The sequence below is a fragment of the Pagrus pagrus genome (assembly GCF_965226575.1).
Source record: "Pagrus pagrus genome assembly, chromosome: 12".
NCBI classification, from domain to species: Eukaryota; Metazoa; Chordata; class Actinopteri; order Spariformes; family Sparidae; genus Pagrus; species Pagrus pagrus.
In genome coordinates this window covers 11,971,723-11,989,774 of record NC_140196.1, presented here as the reverse complement: position 1 = coordinate 11,989,774, position 18,052 = coordinate 11,971,723, and the positions used below count along the sequence as shown (strand labels likewise).

The 18,052-nt window shown below is 39.7% G+C and overlaps 1 protein-coding gene across 1 annotated transcript in view; it reads right to left on the bottom strand.

Annotated features, from left to right (window-relative positions):
* Positions 1-1,254: 1,254 nt before the first annotated feature.
* The window catches only part of sntg1 (syntrophin, gamma 1), a 37,425-nt gene continuing 20,627 nt past the window's right edge, over positions 1,255-18,052 (bottom strand). Inside the window, exons 12-19 of the mRNA XM_084369285.1 lie at positions 16,649-16,778; positions 12,666-12,704; positions 10,595-10,711; positions 9,182-9,253; positions 8,417-8,569; positions 8,138-8,230; positions 3,182-3,292; positions 1,255-3,095 (exon numbers count right to left, since the gene is read on the bottom strand). Of these exons, the coding sequence (XP_084225411.1) occupies positions 2,913-3,095; positions 3,182-3,292; positions 8,138-8,230; positions 8,417-8,569; positions 9,182-9,253; positions 10,595-10,711; positions 12,666-12,704; positions 16,649-16,778 (898 nt within the window). The 3' untranslated portion in view covers positions 1,255-2,912. The remainder of the gene's footprint in view (positions 3,096-3,181; positions 3,293-8,137; positions 8,231-8,416; positions 8,570-9,181; positions 9,254-10,594; positions 10,712-12,665; positions 12,705-16,648; positions 16,779-18,052) is intronic.

Below are 18,052 nucleotides of genomic sequence, written 5' to 3'. Positions count from 1 at the left end.
CAGGAGCAGAAGTAATCTGTTCTGAGGTGCTACACAGTGTACAAAGGCTGAGAAACACCGGTTCAGGAGAATGCAGCAGCGCTGTTTTGCTGTAAAACTCCAGAAATGTTTTGAGGAACACAAAACTTGACCTGAGTTTTCATTGACGTGAGGTGAGTAGATAATGACTGAATTTTCATTTTTGGGTGAACTTATCCTTTAAGTGACAGGCTGTGTGAGTGTAATACATTATAATAATATAATAAATAAATAAAATAAACAGTTGCACCTCTTGCAGTTACTTGGCGCAGCATTAACTTCTCAACCAAAACCAAGCAAACAGGCCCTGACCTGCACACTAAACCCAATACAGTATGCATTACAAATTCATGGTATAAATATATTGATGTCTGATAGAAGTCCTCTACCTTTGACTGCAGGTTACTGGAGGTAACATGCAAGATGCATGTTTTCATGAAAATATAAGCAGCTGTGTAAAATCAATTTTTGATCAATTAACTTCTAAAATATGAAACTATAAAGCCAAAACTTACTCCCAAACTCCCATGAAGCTCTAGTCAAAGAGACTCCAGATTTTAGAGAGATTTTAAATGAATGGTCACGTGGAAACAGCAGAGGAAAATAAAACCTGACTTTTAGTCTCTAGTGTGTCGAGCTCCAGAGACACTTGATGCTACAATCCATATAATGCAACTCAGTAGCATCTTTGATCAGCTGCAGGTTTCCAGGTCTTGTACTTGTGTATTAATGATGTATGAGGAGAACAACTTCAAATACACCTGACTAAACTTCACTGCACCTTGACTGTGCTATTTTGAAAAACCCTCAATATGTACTCAACTACACTTCTCTGCAAATGAAGGACCTCACCATGTATACTTCACTTATGTTACCTCATATCATTTGCACATTAATGCACATTTAATATAGTAAAAACACTTGTTTAGTGTTGCTTAAATATGTAAAAATGATTTTTTGAAGTTACATTTCAAGTAGTGTATTTGTAAGTGTATTTATATAGACTTAATTATCATTAAAGGTGTATCAAAATAAGTAAAGTCAGTCAAGCGTGGTCAAATATACTGTATATTTTGAGTTGTACTGCTTACATGTCATTAAAATAATTGTTCTACTATTGATCTACTGAACCTTTCGATCAGGCGGCCACCTTTAATACACTAACCAGCCAAATCAGTGTGTAGAAAAATCTGTGTCATATCCACACGTGAAAAACAAAACCGACCACAAGTGAGCCATGTTATAAAAGTTCTCATTTATTAATTTATTACACAGCATATTTGTTAATAAAACATCTGCAAAAAATAAAATAAACCTCACTCTCTAGATCCTGTGTTGTAAGGGTACGCAACCGAGATAATTTTTAAAGCACAAAAGCATCATTCAGGCTTTCTTTGCATAGACCGCGCCACCATTAGTCTCCCTCAGACACTCGTGTCAGCTTAACAAGCCCGCACAGTACCAAGCACTTTACTGATCCCATTTAATTTACTATCCTCTAGAGTTTACTTACCCATGGGCCTCTTCTGTTTGCATTCTACTCTGTAAATGGAAGGTAAGAGCATGACTAATTGCGCTAATTGACCTGAACTCTTGTTGAGTATGATAGTTTAGTTGTCACTCTGCTGCATTTATAAACAGTTTAATACAGAGTGAAGTTTAAAGGGGAGTCCTGGACCTTTGGAGGTCACGACGCTACATATTTCTATTCCTCTCACGGCGTGTCTTCTCTTATTTACAATCAAAAAAAGGAAAAAAAAAAAAAAGGTAAAATATTCTGAAAAATACACCATAGCTGATTTTTATTCTTCTTCTAAATTGGTCCACAGAGTAAATGATGAAGAGAGCACGAGGTTTATGAGCTATCTACCTACCTCTCTGGTGCACATCAAATTAACAAATGCCATAATCCCGACAAGTAATCCCTCAAGTAATCGCCGTAATTCATAAATCTTTGAGTTCATTTGAATGTCAGTGTTTATTTACATAATCAAGTTTTGGGGGGGAAAAAAATGCTATAAACATGATGGAAGGTGTTTTTAATCATGTTTAGATAACGGTGGCGTGAACCTGATTATCAAAGTGTTCGCTCGTCGTCCATACAATAGAAAACTACACTTTCAAACAGCCTTTCTATCCATTAAAGTTATATTCTGCCCACTGCGTCATATACAGAGAAGAAGAAATGAGGTTACTCGGTATATAAACCCATCTAAATGTACTCATTTCGTCCACCAGATCAGATTTTTGTTGCCTTTTAGCTTTTTAGTTCGTCTCTAATTACACTCCAGTGGGAAAATAAATAGTACTGCTAATTGAAGTAATGTCTGTAGGTAAAAGTTTTCATCTCAAGAAACACACAAAAGATGGAAATATCGAAAGCGTCGTCATACTACGTCGTCATACTCAGCATCCAGACACATCCTTGCACGAGTTCAAGCGTTGTACCGTCTCATGTGGATCAAAAAAAGGCTAAAATGTGATTCGTTTTAACTCTTCAAATCTTCAAAACTTGAATAAAACGACATAGAAAAGCAGACTACCTTGGGAAAAGAATTATTCTTCTTCGTGATGTGTGTCGATTATAAGGATGTCTGAGGATCAAGAGGACAATTCACTTAAAAACATTTTTTTAATCGCACACTTTGCGTCCATGGAGGCTTTTTTTTTTTCTTTTTTTTTTCCCCAGGACGTTTCTCAAAGAGGTCCGTGTTTAGGTCCAGAAATCCCAGAAAGGTATCAAGTATATCACTCCCGAAGAGGTCCTTTATTCCACCAGAGTATTACAGCTGTCCTCCAAAACACTTTCCACTTCTCCCCGTCCACCGTTTTAGGCCACAGTCGCCACTAAGTGCAGCGTCCTTTTAGAAGGTGTCTCGGGAGAGCAGTGCCTGTCAAGTGGCGTATTTGAGTTTAGGAGTCTGTGAATTACATGAGATGGTGGAAAGAGAAGGAAACCCGGTGGTAGTCGCGCTGCCTTGGCTCTCCACAAACATCGGGTCCAGGCAAGCAACTTTGGCAGCGAAGAAAGCGTGAATACAGTGAAGCACGGCGAAGAGGTTCGAGAACTCGAGCTCCTAAAGAGAAACGAAGACAAACACTCAGTGGATTCACCTTCTGTCACCTTGTTGCTTTGATATTCTTGTTAGAAACTTTGAATTACCTTTGCTTCAATAGATTTGGAGTCTTGATTTTGGAACAAAAACTTGATCTTGCTCTTTCCATCGTCAGATGATCCTTTCAGTTGAGAGAACTTGTATCTCCACAGTACGGCCTGAAACACAAGAGTCTAACGTTAAACCCTAAACAACTAAAATCTTTATTTACTGCAAACTAATTTGTGAAATCCTCCCAGTGTCACCGTTTCATGAATAATTCATGTTAAAATCCACCTGGATCCGGTGTGAAATGGGGCACGTCGGCAGATCAACCAGACATCGGTCGTTGTGAGATATAAACTTGTTATTTTTGCCATTGGGAAATTTAACAAGCCGCAGCAATTTCACCTGAAATAGCAGCGCTTCCTTCGGTGATTCAATTAGTTTTGAACTGAATAAACAAAAGCTGCGCAGCGAGCCAGACGACAGTCAGTATACAGACTGAGTCCTCAGGTAGACAGCTGGCCACGCTGTTCACATGAATATGTATCTGATCGGTGCACGCTGCAATACCGGGCTGACAGTTCCTGCTACTGTAATCATTATTACAACAGCACTCTGATTATTCACGACACCAGAAGTCACGCTGACAGACACAAACAAGAAACCAGTGTGATGCATTTCAAACTTCTTCTTTGTGAATCAGAACAGTTTGACAGGAAGCGTGTCGCCTCTTTAACTTTCCTTTAAAACCGTCTCTGACTCTGCTCGCCATGACGGAGGTGATGACGATCACCGTCTCCCTCATGTCAATTACCTGATATTATATCTGTATTGTGACCTACATGGAGATATTCTGTGTTAGAGTCTCTGCAGCGCTGAGCTTTATTTCTGTCAACGTTACGCTGTTTAAAGCAGCGGTGGCATGTGACTAATTAAATTAAGTCCTGTGTTAAATTTTATATTCTGACTGTATTTTGACAACTATTGTACTCGGCTACATTTATGTGACAGCTGCAGATGCTGGTTTCTTTACAGATTTGATTATAACTGACTTTATAGAACAGGCTGATAAATTACTTTAGATTCAATTACCGAACAATGTAAATTAATTACATAAACTCCACTTAGTCCAGCTACGACCTTAGAATAAAGATTAAACATTAATGCATCAGTCAAAAAATCCACTATTATGAAATATAATACAACACTGACAGCAACCTTTTTCCTGTATGATGAAATACTCTTTAGTATTTGACTTGTTCTAGATAGTTCTGTTTGTATTAGGTCTAGGTATCATAGTTTCTTTTGCCATTTTTTTTTTTTGTAAGAATTTGGGGACCCAAGGGTTTCATATAAGTGGGGAGGTACAGGACCAGCATGTACCTGGGAGGGCCTATGTGTTTTTTTGTAGTTGATGTTTTAGTAGTAGACCAAGAGATGCAGCAGGAGCCATGATTCATTCGTTTTTTTGCAAAAAAAAAAAAAAAAAAAATGCAAAAATATGTCAATGGATATGAATGAACTAGGCTACTATGGTACATTAGTGGTGTTTTTATTCAAGTTTGATTTGATTAAGGACAAATAGCCATCAAAAAAATGTTTAACTCGAGCTACATAGTATTTTTGTGTAGTATACGAGCTGAATGCTTCTTCCTCCATGAAGGGGTTAACAGATTATGGATGATCATGTGTTCTCTGTCATATGAATCAAATAATGACTTTCCTACACACAAGTTATAATCAGATTACTTTTCATGGCCTTTATAATGCTGCTCTATAGCCGGAGATGTAATATAATATTCATAAAGATGCTTTTGTTGGTATATAATCACCTGGAAATAAGAATCATGTTTTTCATTTCCTTAGAAAGAAACGTTCATATCTACAGAAGGAGCAGGTCCTCTTCCACAGTCTGCCATGCTGCACTGCCATGTTTCTACAGTAGCCCAAAGTGGACAAACCAAGCGCTGGCTTTAGAGAGGACCTTTTACGTTTTTAGCGTCCACCGTAAGTGGAAGCAAGGAGTATTAATGGTGCAAAATGTAAGAATTTCAGTGTAAAACTTTCAAAAATTTACTAAAATTATTAACAGAAACAGTCTTGACCATGTGCTGCTCCCTGTTTGTCTGGAGTTCAACACGTGGCCGATTCTTACATATTGCAGCTTTAAGTTGGTTGCAAACTGCAACATCACCACTAGATGCCATCAAATTCTACAAACTGGACCTTTAACTTCTTCATGTTTGCTTGCTGTTTCCCTCCGAGATTTGTGTATGTGACTATTTAGCTCTTTAATTCAACAGCTCACTGAGAGGTTTCAGGTGACGGAGCCTCCTCAGGTTCTGAACTCTGAGTTTCCAACGAGTGGCTCGCCTTCTCCGGGTTAAACCAGGATTTCTTATTTATGTATATTAAAAAATGTGCTTTACATATTATATTTTGAAAATTTCCATTATATACTGTATATATTCCACTCCATTTACAGGTCACTGATCTACACCTGCAGCTGTTATAGTGGGCAGTTAACCGAACCTCCATGTCTCCAGGCTGACAGAGGAATCTATAAGCAGGGCGAGAAAGGCCACAGCCAGCTGACCCCTCGCTGAGCTTGACTTTGAGTTTGACAACCACACAAGTTCTCTGTGATCACTCAGAGCTTTCTTGCTGGGAGGTTGTATTCACTACACAGCAGTGTTGCTGTCTTATGCTTTTGATTATTCTCAGTAATTGTGCAAAACAGTAGAGCAGATCACAATGTGTACACTTACTTGTGGGTAGAAAATCCAGAGTTTACAGCAATTTAATTGTGTTATTTCATAGTGTATACATCCAGTCCATCTAAAAGGCAGGTTTGATGCTTTAATGACATTTTTAACAACACTTTATCTGACGTTAGTTTGGAGACCATCGGGCCACAGACTAAAGAAAATAGCTGTTGTTCAAACTAGCAGAGATGTTGCTGTAAGGTAGATATCAAGACGCTAGAAAAGCAAGACAGTACAGAGAATAAACACAGCAGAACAGTAAGATAGGCCAGACCATCATCGGCCATATATACATAAATATGTATATATATACGTGCAACAAAACAAAGATAAAGAGGTTTTGGCGATGTCACATCTTCGCAATGCAAATCAACTGCCAGTTGTCTTGCTGGAAGTGACTGTAGTTTGCACAATGTCACATTGATTCGGTCTATACATCTCTCGAAGAATGAGGAGATTCAGCATGACACCAGGGATTCTCAGCTGCATCGCAGAGAGCATCTCGAGCAGCTGCATCACTGTGTGTCATGGGAGCAGAACTCCCAAAACGCCTGCAGAGAGTGGTAAAGACTGCTGAGAAGATCGTCAGCGCACCTCTACCATCTCTGCAGAGTCCACAGAGCAGCCTGCAGCATCACCCTCCCCCCATCACAGGGTTTTCACACTCATGCCCTCTGGCAGGAGGTGCAGAGGTGTGAAATAAAGGACCTCGGGGCTCACGGACAGTTTTTATCTGCAGGCCATAAGACTCATGATAATCCACTGCCTCTGCCACCACCCTGATCCACTTCACCACAGAGGAAGCTTCACTCCACACACACATAAACGCGCAAATGCACACTCCATACTGCACACGCACAGACCATTACCTCCTATATGTGTATAGATTTTGCCTGACACTGCATATTTGCACTAATAATGTATAGTATATCCCGCTGATACTGCATATTGTACATCTCTTGTATTATTTTTTAAACTGTTTTTAAATTTATACCTCAGTTTCATTGTACAGGAATCGTTTTTTCTTCTGTGCATATGACAATAAACACTTTGTCTCGGACCTGCTGACCTTGTTCAATATGTTTTAAGTTGGGATGCGCATCGTTTCTTCAACTGAGAGTCAGCTGCCTTAACAACCTTAACAATCATCAATAATGTATGAAATTTGTTGGACATTTTTCGACTAGAAAACAGTTTCAGTCACCGACTTGATGTTTGTCCGATGCAGAAGCAGAGCAGGCTGTATTAGGAGTTGCAGGAACAGAAAAGGAAACACCAAGTTACTTGGATCATAAACTAATTAACACAAATTAATGACTTTGTGTTGACTGCGGCAAAATCCACCATAGATTGAGGCTTAAATGTAATAACATCCGTTGGAATAGAACATCTTTTTATATAATTTTTAATTAAAAATCTTCTATTCTCATAACAGTATTTTGTATTTTATTCTAATACATTTAATAACAAGTAGCTGCAAGTTGTAACAAGACACTTTTTGCACCCATCTTTTCATATCTGGGTTAACATGATTAATCATCAGCATTCCTAGTTTCAAGTTATATTTTGTTAAATGTCGTGCTTTACAACAGGAAAACTGCTGCTTTTGGTAAAACTGGAGCAATGGCGGAACAGCTCATTGATTCCCGAGCCTGCAGATTAGAGCTCAACTTGTCGAACACAGTTATGTTTGTGGCGTTTCCGATTGAAACTAATTCTAACACGGGTTTTTGAAATTTGCCAATCGCAGCTCTTAATTACAGAGTAATCCCAGCCGGTGTATTGTCAGCCATAGCAGTGTACATATGGATTGTGTTTTGTGCATTTCTCTGTGTAAACAATACGCTGGCAACATTTTAAGCGTCCTTGGGGAACATTGTTGCTTCACATTGCAGGAATCAGGGCCAAAATCTTAGAGAACAATATGGCAGTGCTTGTGTCCTGCTCATCCACATAATGTGCACCAGTGGAGTAGTCTGCGTGGCTCTCAGACTTGGGGAAAGGCCAAAATGAACTGCAGGCAGGAGTGAGATGTTTGAGCTGGGGGGAAAGCAGCCGTCAAAACAAATGTGCTCATACTCCCAAAATGCACACAGTGCAGAATAAGGTAGCGGCTTTAAAAAAAGAAAAAGGGAGGGCTGAGGAATCGTGATTAGTTTCATCACTCTGTCTGCAATACGTGTCTGAAATCTCCCACTGAAAGGATCTCTTTTACTTATTCTTATTGATGATAAAGGACTGTCCCGCACTCACCTTTGAAGCAGCATCAAAGCACACAAAGCCCATGCTGAAGTCAACTGTCAGTCCCATGAGGTGGCTCTCCATGATACAGGCATATGTTTTACACTACAGAATAGGAGAATAAGATGTTAAATACAGGGAGCTACACAAGGACACAAAAGCCGCTTTTGCTCTGCTGAAAATGTCACATGAACATTATCAATCTTTGTACTAAAGCCACTGAGCTGGAACCATGTGCTGGATTAATATCATCACGATTCCCTGCACGTTGCCTACTGTTCAGGTGCAGACCTGTATCCTCTCCACCTCCAGGAAAGTGGCCATCTGAAAAGCCTTTTCCCAGGTCAGCAGCTCGCCGTCCAGTTCCACGCTGAAGAACATGTCCTCCCCGGTCTCCGTCTGGACGCTGAAGCAGTGCTTCCTCTTATCCAGAAGGTCATTATCCTAAGATAAGACAGTACGGCTGCCATGCTGATCAGGTACAGATGGGCAGAGTGGCGTGGAGATAAGACAACGCAACAGCAATGCAGTTTCCTGAGGCTAAATGGACGTTTATGTGCTCTGATGGCAGAGGAAAGATCGTAGACGGCGGCTTTAAGAGCACTTGAATCCTTTTTTCTCTCTATCCTCGACACTTACATGAAGATAGTACCTATATTTACAAGCTGAACCACACAATGTATTACACTGATGCTTTTTATGCAGCTTAATGTAACCCAAATGGAGCAGTGAAAAGGTATGACAGCGCAGGTCGACTTATATCTGATTTAATTTGTGGATCTATGTGAATTGGATTAGCTATAATGAGTTTGGAGATAATGATTTGCAGATAAATTCTCACGATCATATTCAAAGTGACCTCGAACCTGCAGAGTATGAACAAAACGGTCTGAACCTTGAGCGTCTCTGTGGGACTGAAATAGAACACATGCAAGTAAATCAGTGAGTTTTATAGTTAAAATGAAGTGCAGTCATCAGTTTTCTACTTTATACTCTCTTCATGTATCCAGTGTGCGTCTAAATGTTTCAGAATGGAAATCTGAAAGGGTTCCTTACCTTTAAAATCTTGCACATGATCTCATACACAGTAAAGCTTTTCTCTGCTCTGGTCCAGTCCCATGTCGTCACCTGAAAAATACAACGTTTGATATCAAGACAGGCTCGGTTAAAAAGGGAACGAAGGCAGAAGAACTGTCCATAAATAACAATTACAAAAAGAAAGACAGATTTACTTCCTCAGGATTCTCATTTTGTAGGCTACCTCGCAGCTTTTACTAACTGTAGCCAGCTAGCCTTAGCTTATGCTAAACCTAAAACTCAACCTAGAAGACGTGGAAATCTAGGAGTAGCATTGATCGAACAAGTGTTGTGTATATAAAAATGTAATTAAAATGTTATTTGTAGCGACAGTGGTTAGAGCTTTGCTTTACGGTTTGTATCCTTGATGACTCGTATATATTTGATGATCCCTATGATTTACATTTAGGCTACAAGAGAAGAGGATTTGAGGATGAGGAGTGACTGATGGGTTTGGCAAACAAAACGCTATCTAATGCAAGTTTGGCGGGCGCTGCTGAGGTGTAAACCTCCCCAAACCAAATAAAAACAGTCAGAGCCATTATCATTATTTATTATAGCACCCTGGCTTCCAACAACAAGAACAGGTATTTTTCTTACGTAGCCAACCTGCAACTCCATAAAAAAGTCAGCTAATAACAGGCCCCCCATTGCAAGCCACCATTAGCAGGAAGCTAGTTGGAGCTTACGTCAGAGCCGATCAAAACCGTTTAATGCATTCCTAACACTTTAGCGCTTGTTATACCCTCCGTACTCTAAAGAAACTGAACGTCAATCTTACTACAGTCTCCTGGGTGTTTCAGCATGAAGAACAATCCAAAGCACCTATCAGTTTCTACTTCCAGAGCTATGATTTGACGAACACTGTTCAGGGTTTGGTGAAAGGTTATTTTATCGATGCATAGTTGTTGAATTCAAAACGTGTCATCCTGCCACATCAGGGAAAAAACTCCTCAATGGTAACTAGTCTTCAGTAATGAAGACGCTCGTCACATCGTCCACACAAGCAGGCGCCTACATTCTTCCATCCATTCACATTAGCATATTCCATTTATATCGGGTTGAGCAGGCAATTTCAGTTATCTATCAATCTTTTCCCATCTCCAGCACCATCGACAGCTTATCCCTCTTGTCATAATCACTTAAGTGGCTGGCAGAATGTAAACAGATTTAATGATCACCATCAATCAGGAGGAAGATCGATGCAGCGCAAATGATTATGAGTGAGCTGCTTCCTCGTGTTCGAACAGGAAAGCATTTTCTCCCTCAACAATGCATTAACATCGGGTGAAAAATCTCCCGCGGAGTCGAACGACATCAATTCAAACGCAGAAGTTTGATGGTTTTAAAAGAAGTTGGTATAAAACAAATGAGGACAGAGTGGAAACTTACAGGAGGCGCTGAAAACTTGAAGAGTGAGGAACCCCTCAAGGCGAGGAACTTTGGTGAATACATTCGGTCCTGAACGGAGTCCTGCTCCTTCTCGTCAACCCAGCCCATGTAGATGATCTATCAAACAGGGTAGAAGGAAGATATGGACATGAGGGATGTGGGGTGTAATAACAGGGATCATCTCTTCTCTTACAAAGAGCAACAAGGGTCTGACATGAACTCATTAGTTTCTTACGATAGACTTGGTGAGGGGTGACCAGATCTATATCTAAATCAATATCAATAATACGGACACTAGGTCTTGTTTTGGGTATCAATACTAGCCTCAATAGGATTGCTGAAGAAAAGTAGGTCTGGGCCGTTATTACATATTATTGAATATCGCAATATTTGCCATTACATGCAATGTTTTTCACAATATTAAATATCGAACAGTTGTTACAGCATCTGGGGGCGTTTCACCGCTTCTTTTTCCAGAGATCTTTTGTCGATTTGTTTCGAAAAAGAGGGTATACCCAGGTTAGTAACAAAACTAAATTAATTTTTTATAATATGCTGAAGGAAAGGAAAAACAAAAAAGCATAATATGTCTCTAATTAAAAATCAAATTGTGCCCTTATAATCAAAAGTAAAATCAAGTTGTGGATTTGGAGATCGTGTTCCCCTAATCAGTAAAGATACCCGTGATTACGGCCCTGGTATTATTCTCATCAGTTATCATGTTATCAGAATTAGCTAACGCCAGGACGTCAGCTAGTCACCCTAAAGTTATATACATTCAAACACATTAAACAGCATTAAATCATTAACTAGCAAGCAAGTTGAGTCATTAACTGTTCGTTCATAAAGTCGATTGTATAAGTATCTTAAGTATAAGATCTGTACCAGATGTGAATGACGATGATGATACAGCTCCCTATTTTACTGATTACTTCACATTGTCACAGATCTTTGTATTTGTGTTTCTGGGTGGTTTTCAGTTGGAAAAAGGTGAAAAGACACCAATGAAACATCTGTTAGCAGTTGGGGATGTTTGCGTACGAGGCCTCTGTGAATCAAATCTGATCAAACCACAAGCACAGCGTCTCTAACTCTTAATGTATTACATCTTAAAATGTTGTTTTTCATAAACGTGGCTCGCATTGCTGCTCATTTCGTCATGAATATCTAATATGTTACTCTATTGAGAAACACTTGAGATCTAATACCAAGTTCTTAGGGGCTTTGAAGATTAACCGTGCAGGTTTTTAGCAGTTTAAATACCTGTCAGGTGCTTCATCACACTAATGCAAAAAAATCCAATATTATCATTCTGCACCTTTGCATAGCGATGTGTAACTTTATTATAGTCTTAAACTAAAATGGTACAAACGCTATGGAAAAATATTCTTGTGTCACAATATCCTCATATTGCCAACATGAAGGCAAAAGGTATAAAATTACGTATTCAGGAGGAGAAAAAAAAAAAGAGGTTAGACCAACAGGGAGATGAAGAGAAAGAAAGCGAAGCTTCAGTGCAAATGTTCTGAGACGTGATTTAAGACATCAAGTGTATCTCACCATCAGTGCTCATTAAATTCGGCGTGATTGCAACCCAAGTAAAATGTTTACTTGTGCTTCTGTTTTTTGATGGATGGCAAAACAAGTCAGTGAAAGATTCGGGACAAGCAGCCGCGTCTCCCGCCGTTTCATTTCTTAACAGGAATTGTCAAATGAATTCCCAAGTTTTTTGGTGAGGCAGAATAAACAAGAGAGAAAAAGGGACGCCCCCCTCCCGTGTTTGGACTGAAAGATGACACTGAGTTAACCGACTGAAGGCACTTAAGTTGTTTTCTGATCAAATCTCAGTGGATGGATTTTAATGATGCAAACACTCTCCTTGCGGTGCAATAGTTGGCAAGACAGGGCCGTGTCCTTTCACTGACTGGCTGACCTGGTTAGATGTTTGATGTCCTGATTTTTTAGGATAAAGACAAAATATATGAAGTCAAAGCAAAAAAAAAAAAAAAAGTCAAAACAATCAGCAGCAGCAGCGGCTCACGCTCTCCTGCTGCCTGGAGAAACATCTTACCTGCTGGTTAACTGGAAAATTCCGGTTAATCTTCTTCACCTGTTGAATTTAACAAGAACATCAATATCTCATTAAAATGTCTCCTGCTAACAACCAGACACCAATTACTGGTAAAACTCAAAATAGTTGCGCGACCCCGCGGGGACCTACAATCGCAGACAATGTCTCGAACGAACAAATAAACCATGAATCACAGTATCTTAGCTAACACGTTAAACACAGCACTGAAGGAATAACGTTCGAGCTTCTTCATTTAATTCAATGCATGCAAATTACAAAATGAGATAGAGTCATTTCCACAAGGACCCGAGGCTCTTCCTAAAAAAAATCCATTTAAAAAAATCCATTCTCTCTGTGATAATAAAAGCAGGGGGGGGGGGGGGACTACTGAGAGAGCAGTGAGGCTTTAAATTAAAACACTCTGCTCACATCACAGGTATCACTTGCTCCTAATCCACACCATACTATCAATATAACTCTTCCTCCGCAGCACAACACCAAATTAAGCCGCCCGGACCTGATCCCGACCTCCTATAGAGCCCAGAACAAGTCACAGCTGCTTATTTTTTGAGATGTTACTCAAGTTCAGGCTGAGGGAGGAAGCAAGATGTATTTTTTTTTTTCAGTCGAGGGACTGAGAGCAAACAGCCAGATAACTGTCAAGATGTGCGCATATATGGGAGCAGTGACAGTGGGTTTGTTCAGATTCAGCTGTGTGGTTGTGAAAGTCGAACCCACCTCACAAACACATCAAGAAAGGGAACGGGGTCCGATTCTTGAAGTCACGAAACATACATCTCTTACTTCATCCAAAAATACATAAGGGAGAACTTTCACTAGAGTTCAAGGGGGCCCAGGAGGTAGAAAGTACCTAAAGTGACCTAGTAAAGTAGGAACAAGTATTCCAAAAGTGCTGTACTCTGGAGAAAAATAACAACTTTCTAGATAAATTTGGGATCTTGGGGTTTTCAGAGACTTGGAGTATGCTGGACGGGCTATATAGAGCAATTTTATGTATATTTTTTTACATTTCAAAACAAGTCCCCATCTGCATCAGTTGTTTCAGAGACTTCACTGTAAAGAAATGTTCTGTGGACTATTAAACTTCATCCACATTTCCCTCAGCAGGTAATATTCACATATTTGACTGAATTTTCATTTTTGGCTGAACTGTTCCTTTAACATTTTGCAGGTACTGTCAGAAACAGTAGATGCCCCTCTCTATTCAATGCATTCTTCATTGCTTATACAATAAAATAACACTACACTGCAGGTTGCTCCTTTAATGTTTCAGGTCTGCCACTTGCAAATGTGATGCGACAGTTATTAAGAATCTTAATTTAATCCTTTGAGTCATTTTAAGAGTAAAAATCTCGTTTTTCTTTTTCAAGGGAAACCTGAGGACAAGTAAAAGATACTGAAGGAGAAACAATCACATTTTCCATTTGTGGAGCACAGATCACAATGAAGGCAAATGCAAAACAGAACAAGAAATAAATAAATAATGAAATAAATAAATAAACATCACACAGTTAAAATGTTAAAGAAATACCCTGAAGGTACTATACAGTCTCCGTATACACATCACTTCTATGCTAGTACTTTGTAGTATTGCAACACTGACGCTCCGTCTCTGCAGTGTCTGCATAAATGTTCATCTTATTTCACTTGCGTGTACATATGTATATATGTGTTTTATGGTATACTGAGTATCTTTGGCGCGACATGTTTTTAATCACATCAGAGTCACTGGTTAAGTTGCAGACTAACATCTTATATTTGCAGAGTGCACACAGCAGCAGAGTGGATCCCCTCCTTTATCATCGCTCAGAGAGCTGGAGGCATTTATTCATGACGAGTGGTGCAATATCTGACTACAAACAGCTCGGTTCAATTGTACGAGAGCTATCCAAGAAGGACTGAAGCCGCTCTGCACACAAAAGGATGACCCTCTTCTTTATCGGGTCGTTCAAATTCTCATATTTTTAGGTGTTTGCGCTATTTCTGACATCTCATTTGCAAGGTTTCCCGTTTAGAAAGCGAGGTGCATTCATTTTCATTTTTTCAAAAAGGTCTGTCTATGAATATTTAGTTTGGCTTTTCAAAAAGCAGATGCAAATTTGGGAACACAAATCCCTGTAATACATTCTCTAGCTTTACAGTTTATTGTTTTTTTTTTTTAAGGTCTTTGTGGCACTCTGGCTAATCCTCAGCATGATGAATCAATCAATACATCACTTTATTTGTCCCTAAAGGGCAAAAGAACAAAGGACATTTACACAGTATGTGAGTAAACACAGAGTGTGTCAGTTAAAAATAAGTTCTATTGAGAGAAAAAAACATGAAGTTATAAAATATGTTGTAGTCTAGACTCTGATTGAGGAAATGTATTTGAAAGATTTGTTTTTTTTCTACTTTTCTCCTGAATGAAATATCTGAACTACTGTTGGATTGATGGTCACAACGGTTTGTACGGACATTCATTGTCACCACAAGATGTGTAAACCAACTATGTAATGACAGCCACTGCATTTGCATCTTTTGAAGCCAGAAGTGACCGTATCTGGACGAGAGGGTGGAGCTAGGGAGGGTATCCTGATTGGATCTTACTGATGAGCTGAGGACTTGCCATGGTATCGACATGTCAATCACAAGCACACCCTGCTCCACTTCAAGTGATTGAGACCACCACCTCATGAGGAAACTGTCTAGTGAGGTAATAGGGTCATTTTCTCATAAGCTTACATACAATCAAAGCACAACTTGGCTTCACTTTTCAGATCCGTGAACAACGCGAATATCCAGTGACTTTTGTTTTCAGGGCTTCGGTGCTAATTAGCAAATGCTACAATGCTAACACGCTAAACTAAGATGGCACACGTGGTAAAACATACCTTCTGAAAATCAGCCTGTTAGCACCGTCATTGTGAGACAGATTAAGGCGACAAAAATCAATCTACTTCTTTAAAAAGGTAGGTGTCGGAAATAATTGACATCAGCCAAATGAGGCGGTATTGTACAATAAGACATCTATTCTTTGAGCACAAATCTGTGTGTATCCCACATCCATCTTGGCTACTAGCTTACACTCACACCTCAGTAAATGCCAAGGCCAGAGCGAGAGACACACTCTCGATTGTTGAAGCCATTCACTCCGTCCACTCCAATTAACCGTCATTATTCCCTGGAGACTCTCCCGCACACACACACACACACACACACACACACACACACACACACACAATCCTAGCTCTCTCCCTCTCTCACCACACACTGATGGACTGGTGATAATTACTAATCCCTGGTTTTCACTGCTGCTCACTTCATGTCATATTCATGTCAGTTTGAGAGCCAACACTCCCGCCTGGATGCATATTTCTAGACAGCCGTTTAGCTGGCTCTCTAAAAATACAACTCCTATTTTACTGCATGGAAATCAAAGAAATCACACCTTTAATACGCTGATAAATATGTCAAAATGAGACACGGTTTGTCAGGTTTTGTATGAGCGAATGCACATGATGGAGCTTGTTAGCTGTGTTTGTTTTTGACCCCCCTGCTGAGCGTCATCACCCATCTGGATCCACAGAAACATCTGTTGTTTTTAAAGCTCACAGTAAGAGAACGAAGAAACGCTTTGTCTCCTTTGTTTGTTGCTGCCTTTCGCCGTCACCACTCTGTTACGTATCATGCTGAATTATAGATAATAAGTGCACAGGTTTAGCTGGGGGGAGTGAGTTTAGCGCAGTGCAATTGCTTTCGTGACCTCGGGCTCTTAGAAATAAGTGTGTGCTTTACTCATCGTGTGAAAAGACATTAGTATGTGTCTACTTAATGCCATGACATTTACAAAGGGACTGTTAGACGATCCGCAAATTGAAAGTCAGTCGCGTTAACACCAAACCCAATATCTCATTGGTTTACATGGGAGACTGCGAGAGGCGGCAGAGCTAACAAGTGTTATTGGTTCACTGGCTACTCACATTGTGCTTGGTGAGATTAGAAATGTTGCCGGCTATCGCCTGAAGCCAGTCCAAGCAGTCTTCAGCGGTGGGAAATTGTACGACTCCGCTACAGACTCCGTCCACAGCTATGACCTGGAAGGCATTTTTCCTGGAAGAATTAAAGAGATAAAACAAAAGATCATAATGTGATTTTACATTTTTGATCGAGTTCAAGGAAGCCGTTAGCTTCCTTTTCTATCAGGTAGGAATGAGGAGCAACAAATCGATGCAATAAGCATTTTAATCAACTTTATTTTTCAAACTTAGATAATCACAGGCCTTCATTTAATTTAATAACTCTGGACAGACTCTTTAAAAAAGGTCTAGCTGATATCGCCATGGTTGTTGTTGTGTTTTTACTCCAGGACCTTTATTGCAACTGACTAACCACGCTGTTGTTATGTCATGGCTTTGTGACTCGTGTTGGTGTCGCTCTAGGACTGTTAAGTTGTAGGTCCCAAATGCAGACTCCAGGCAGGCAAATGGTGGAACAAAGATGGAGTTTTAATGAAAAGCTGACAGGCAGAAGGAAAAACAACGAACCAAGGAAACAAAAAACAAAACCAAGTACAAACCGAATAAAGTGCAGGGAACTCAGACAAGAACACAGACGAAACACGAAGAACAAACACTGACGAACTAACAACAGAAAGAGAGAAAACACAGGCCAACCACAAGGGAGGGAAAACAAGATGCGACAGGAAGTAACACGACATGACACACAGGGATGAACCTTTCAAAGTATAACAGGAAACAAAAAAAACTGAATCCCAACATCATGACAAGGACCATCATTTCCATTCACAGAACATATTATTATTACTTTTACACTAAGTTTACTTATTATTTTGCATTTCTTTTCAGTTTTCTGTCGCTGTTATGACAGGCCACATAAAATCCTTGACCAGTTTTAGTTTGAGTTAAAATAGACTCTTTCAAAATGTTAAACGTGTGTCACAAAGAACAACTTCACAAACAAAACCAAACATTAATGAAGTGCACTTAATTAATTACGGTTTTCCTTGAACAACACCAACGTGCCGATGTCAGATCCTGCTTTTAAAAAACTGGCCGGCTCTCTGCAAACACTTCTCATATATGTGTCATTTTCCTTTGAACCTGCACTCATTGATCTTTTGGCAACATGGGGCCAGAGTAAACAAGTTATGAACACATCACTGACTTGAACATGCAACAGTTGGTTACACATCAAACGGTCACGGAGCAATATAGCATTAATTTTAAGTTGTGTTTATGGCCACCCGTCGAGTGTAAGGTGACTATTCCCTTCTTTCCCCCCGATCAGAAAACCTTCACCCCTGACACATACACATACATTACTGTATGTGTAAATATGTGCTGACTATTTGTGCATTTTGTGAA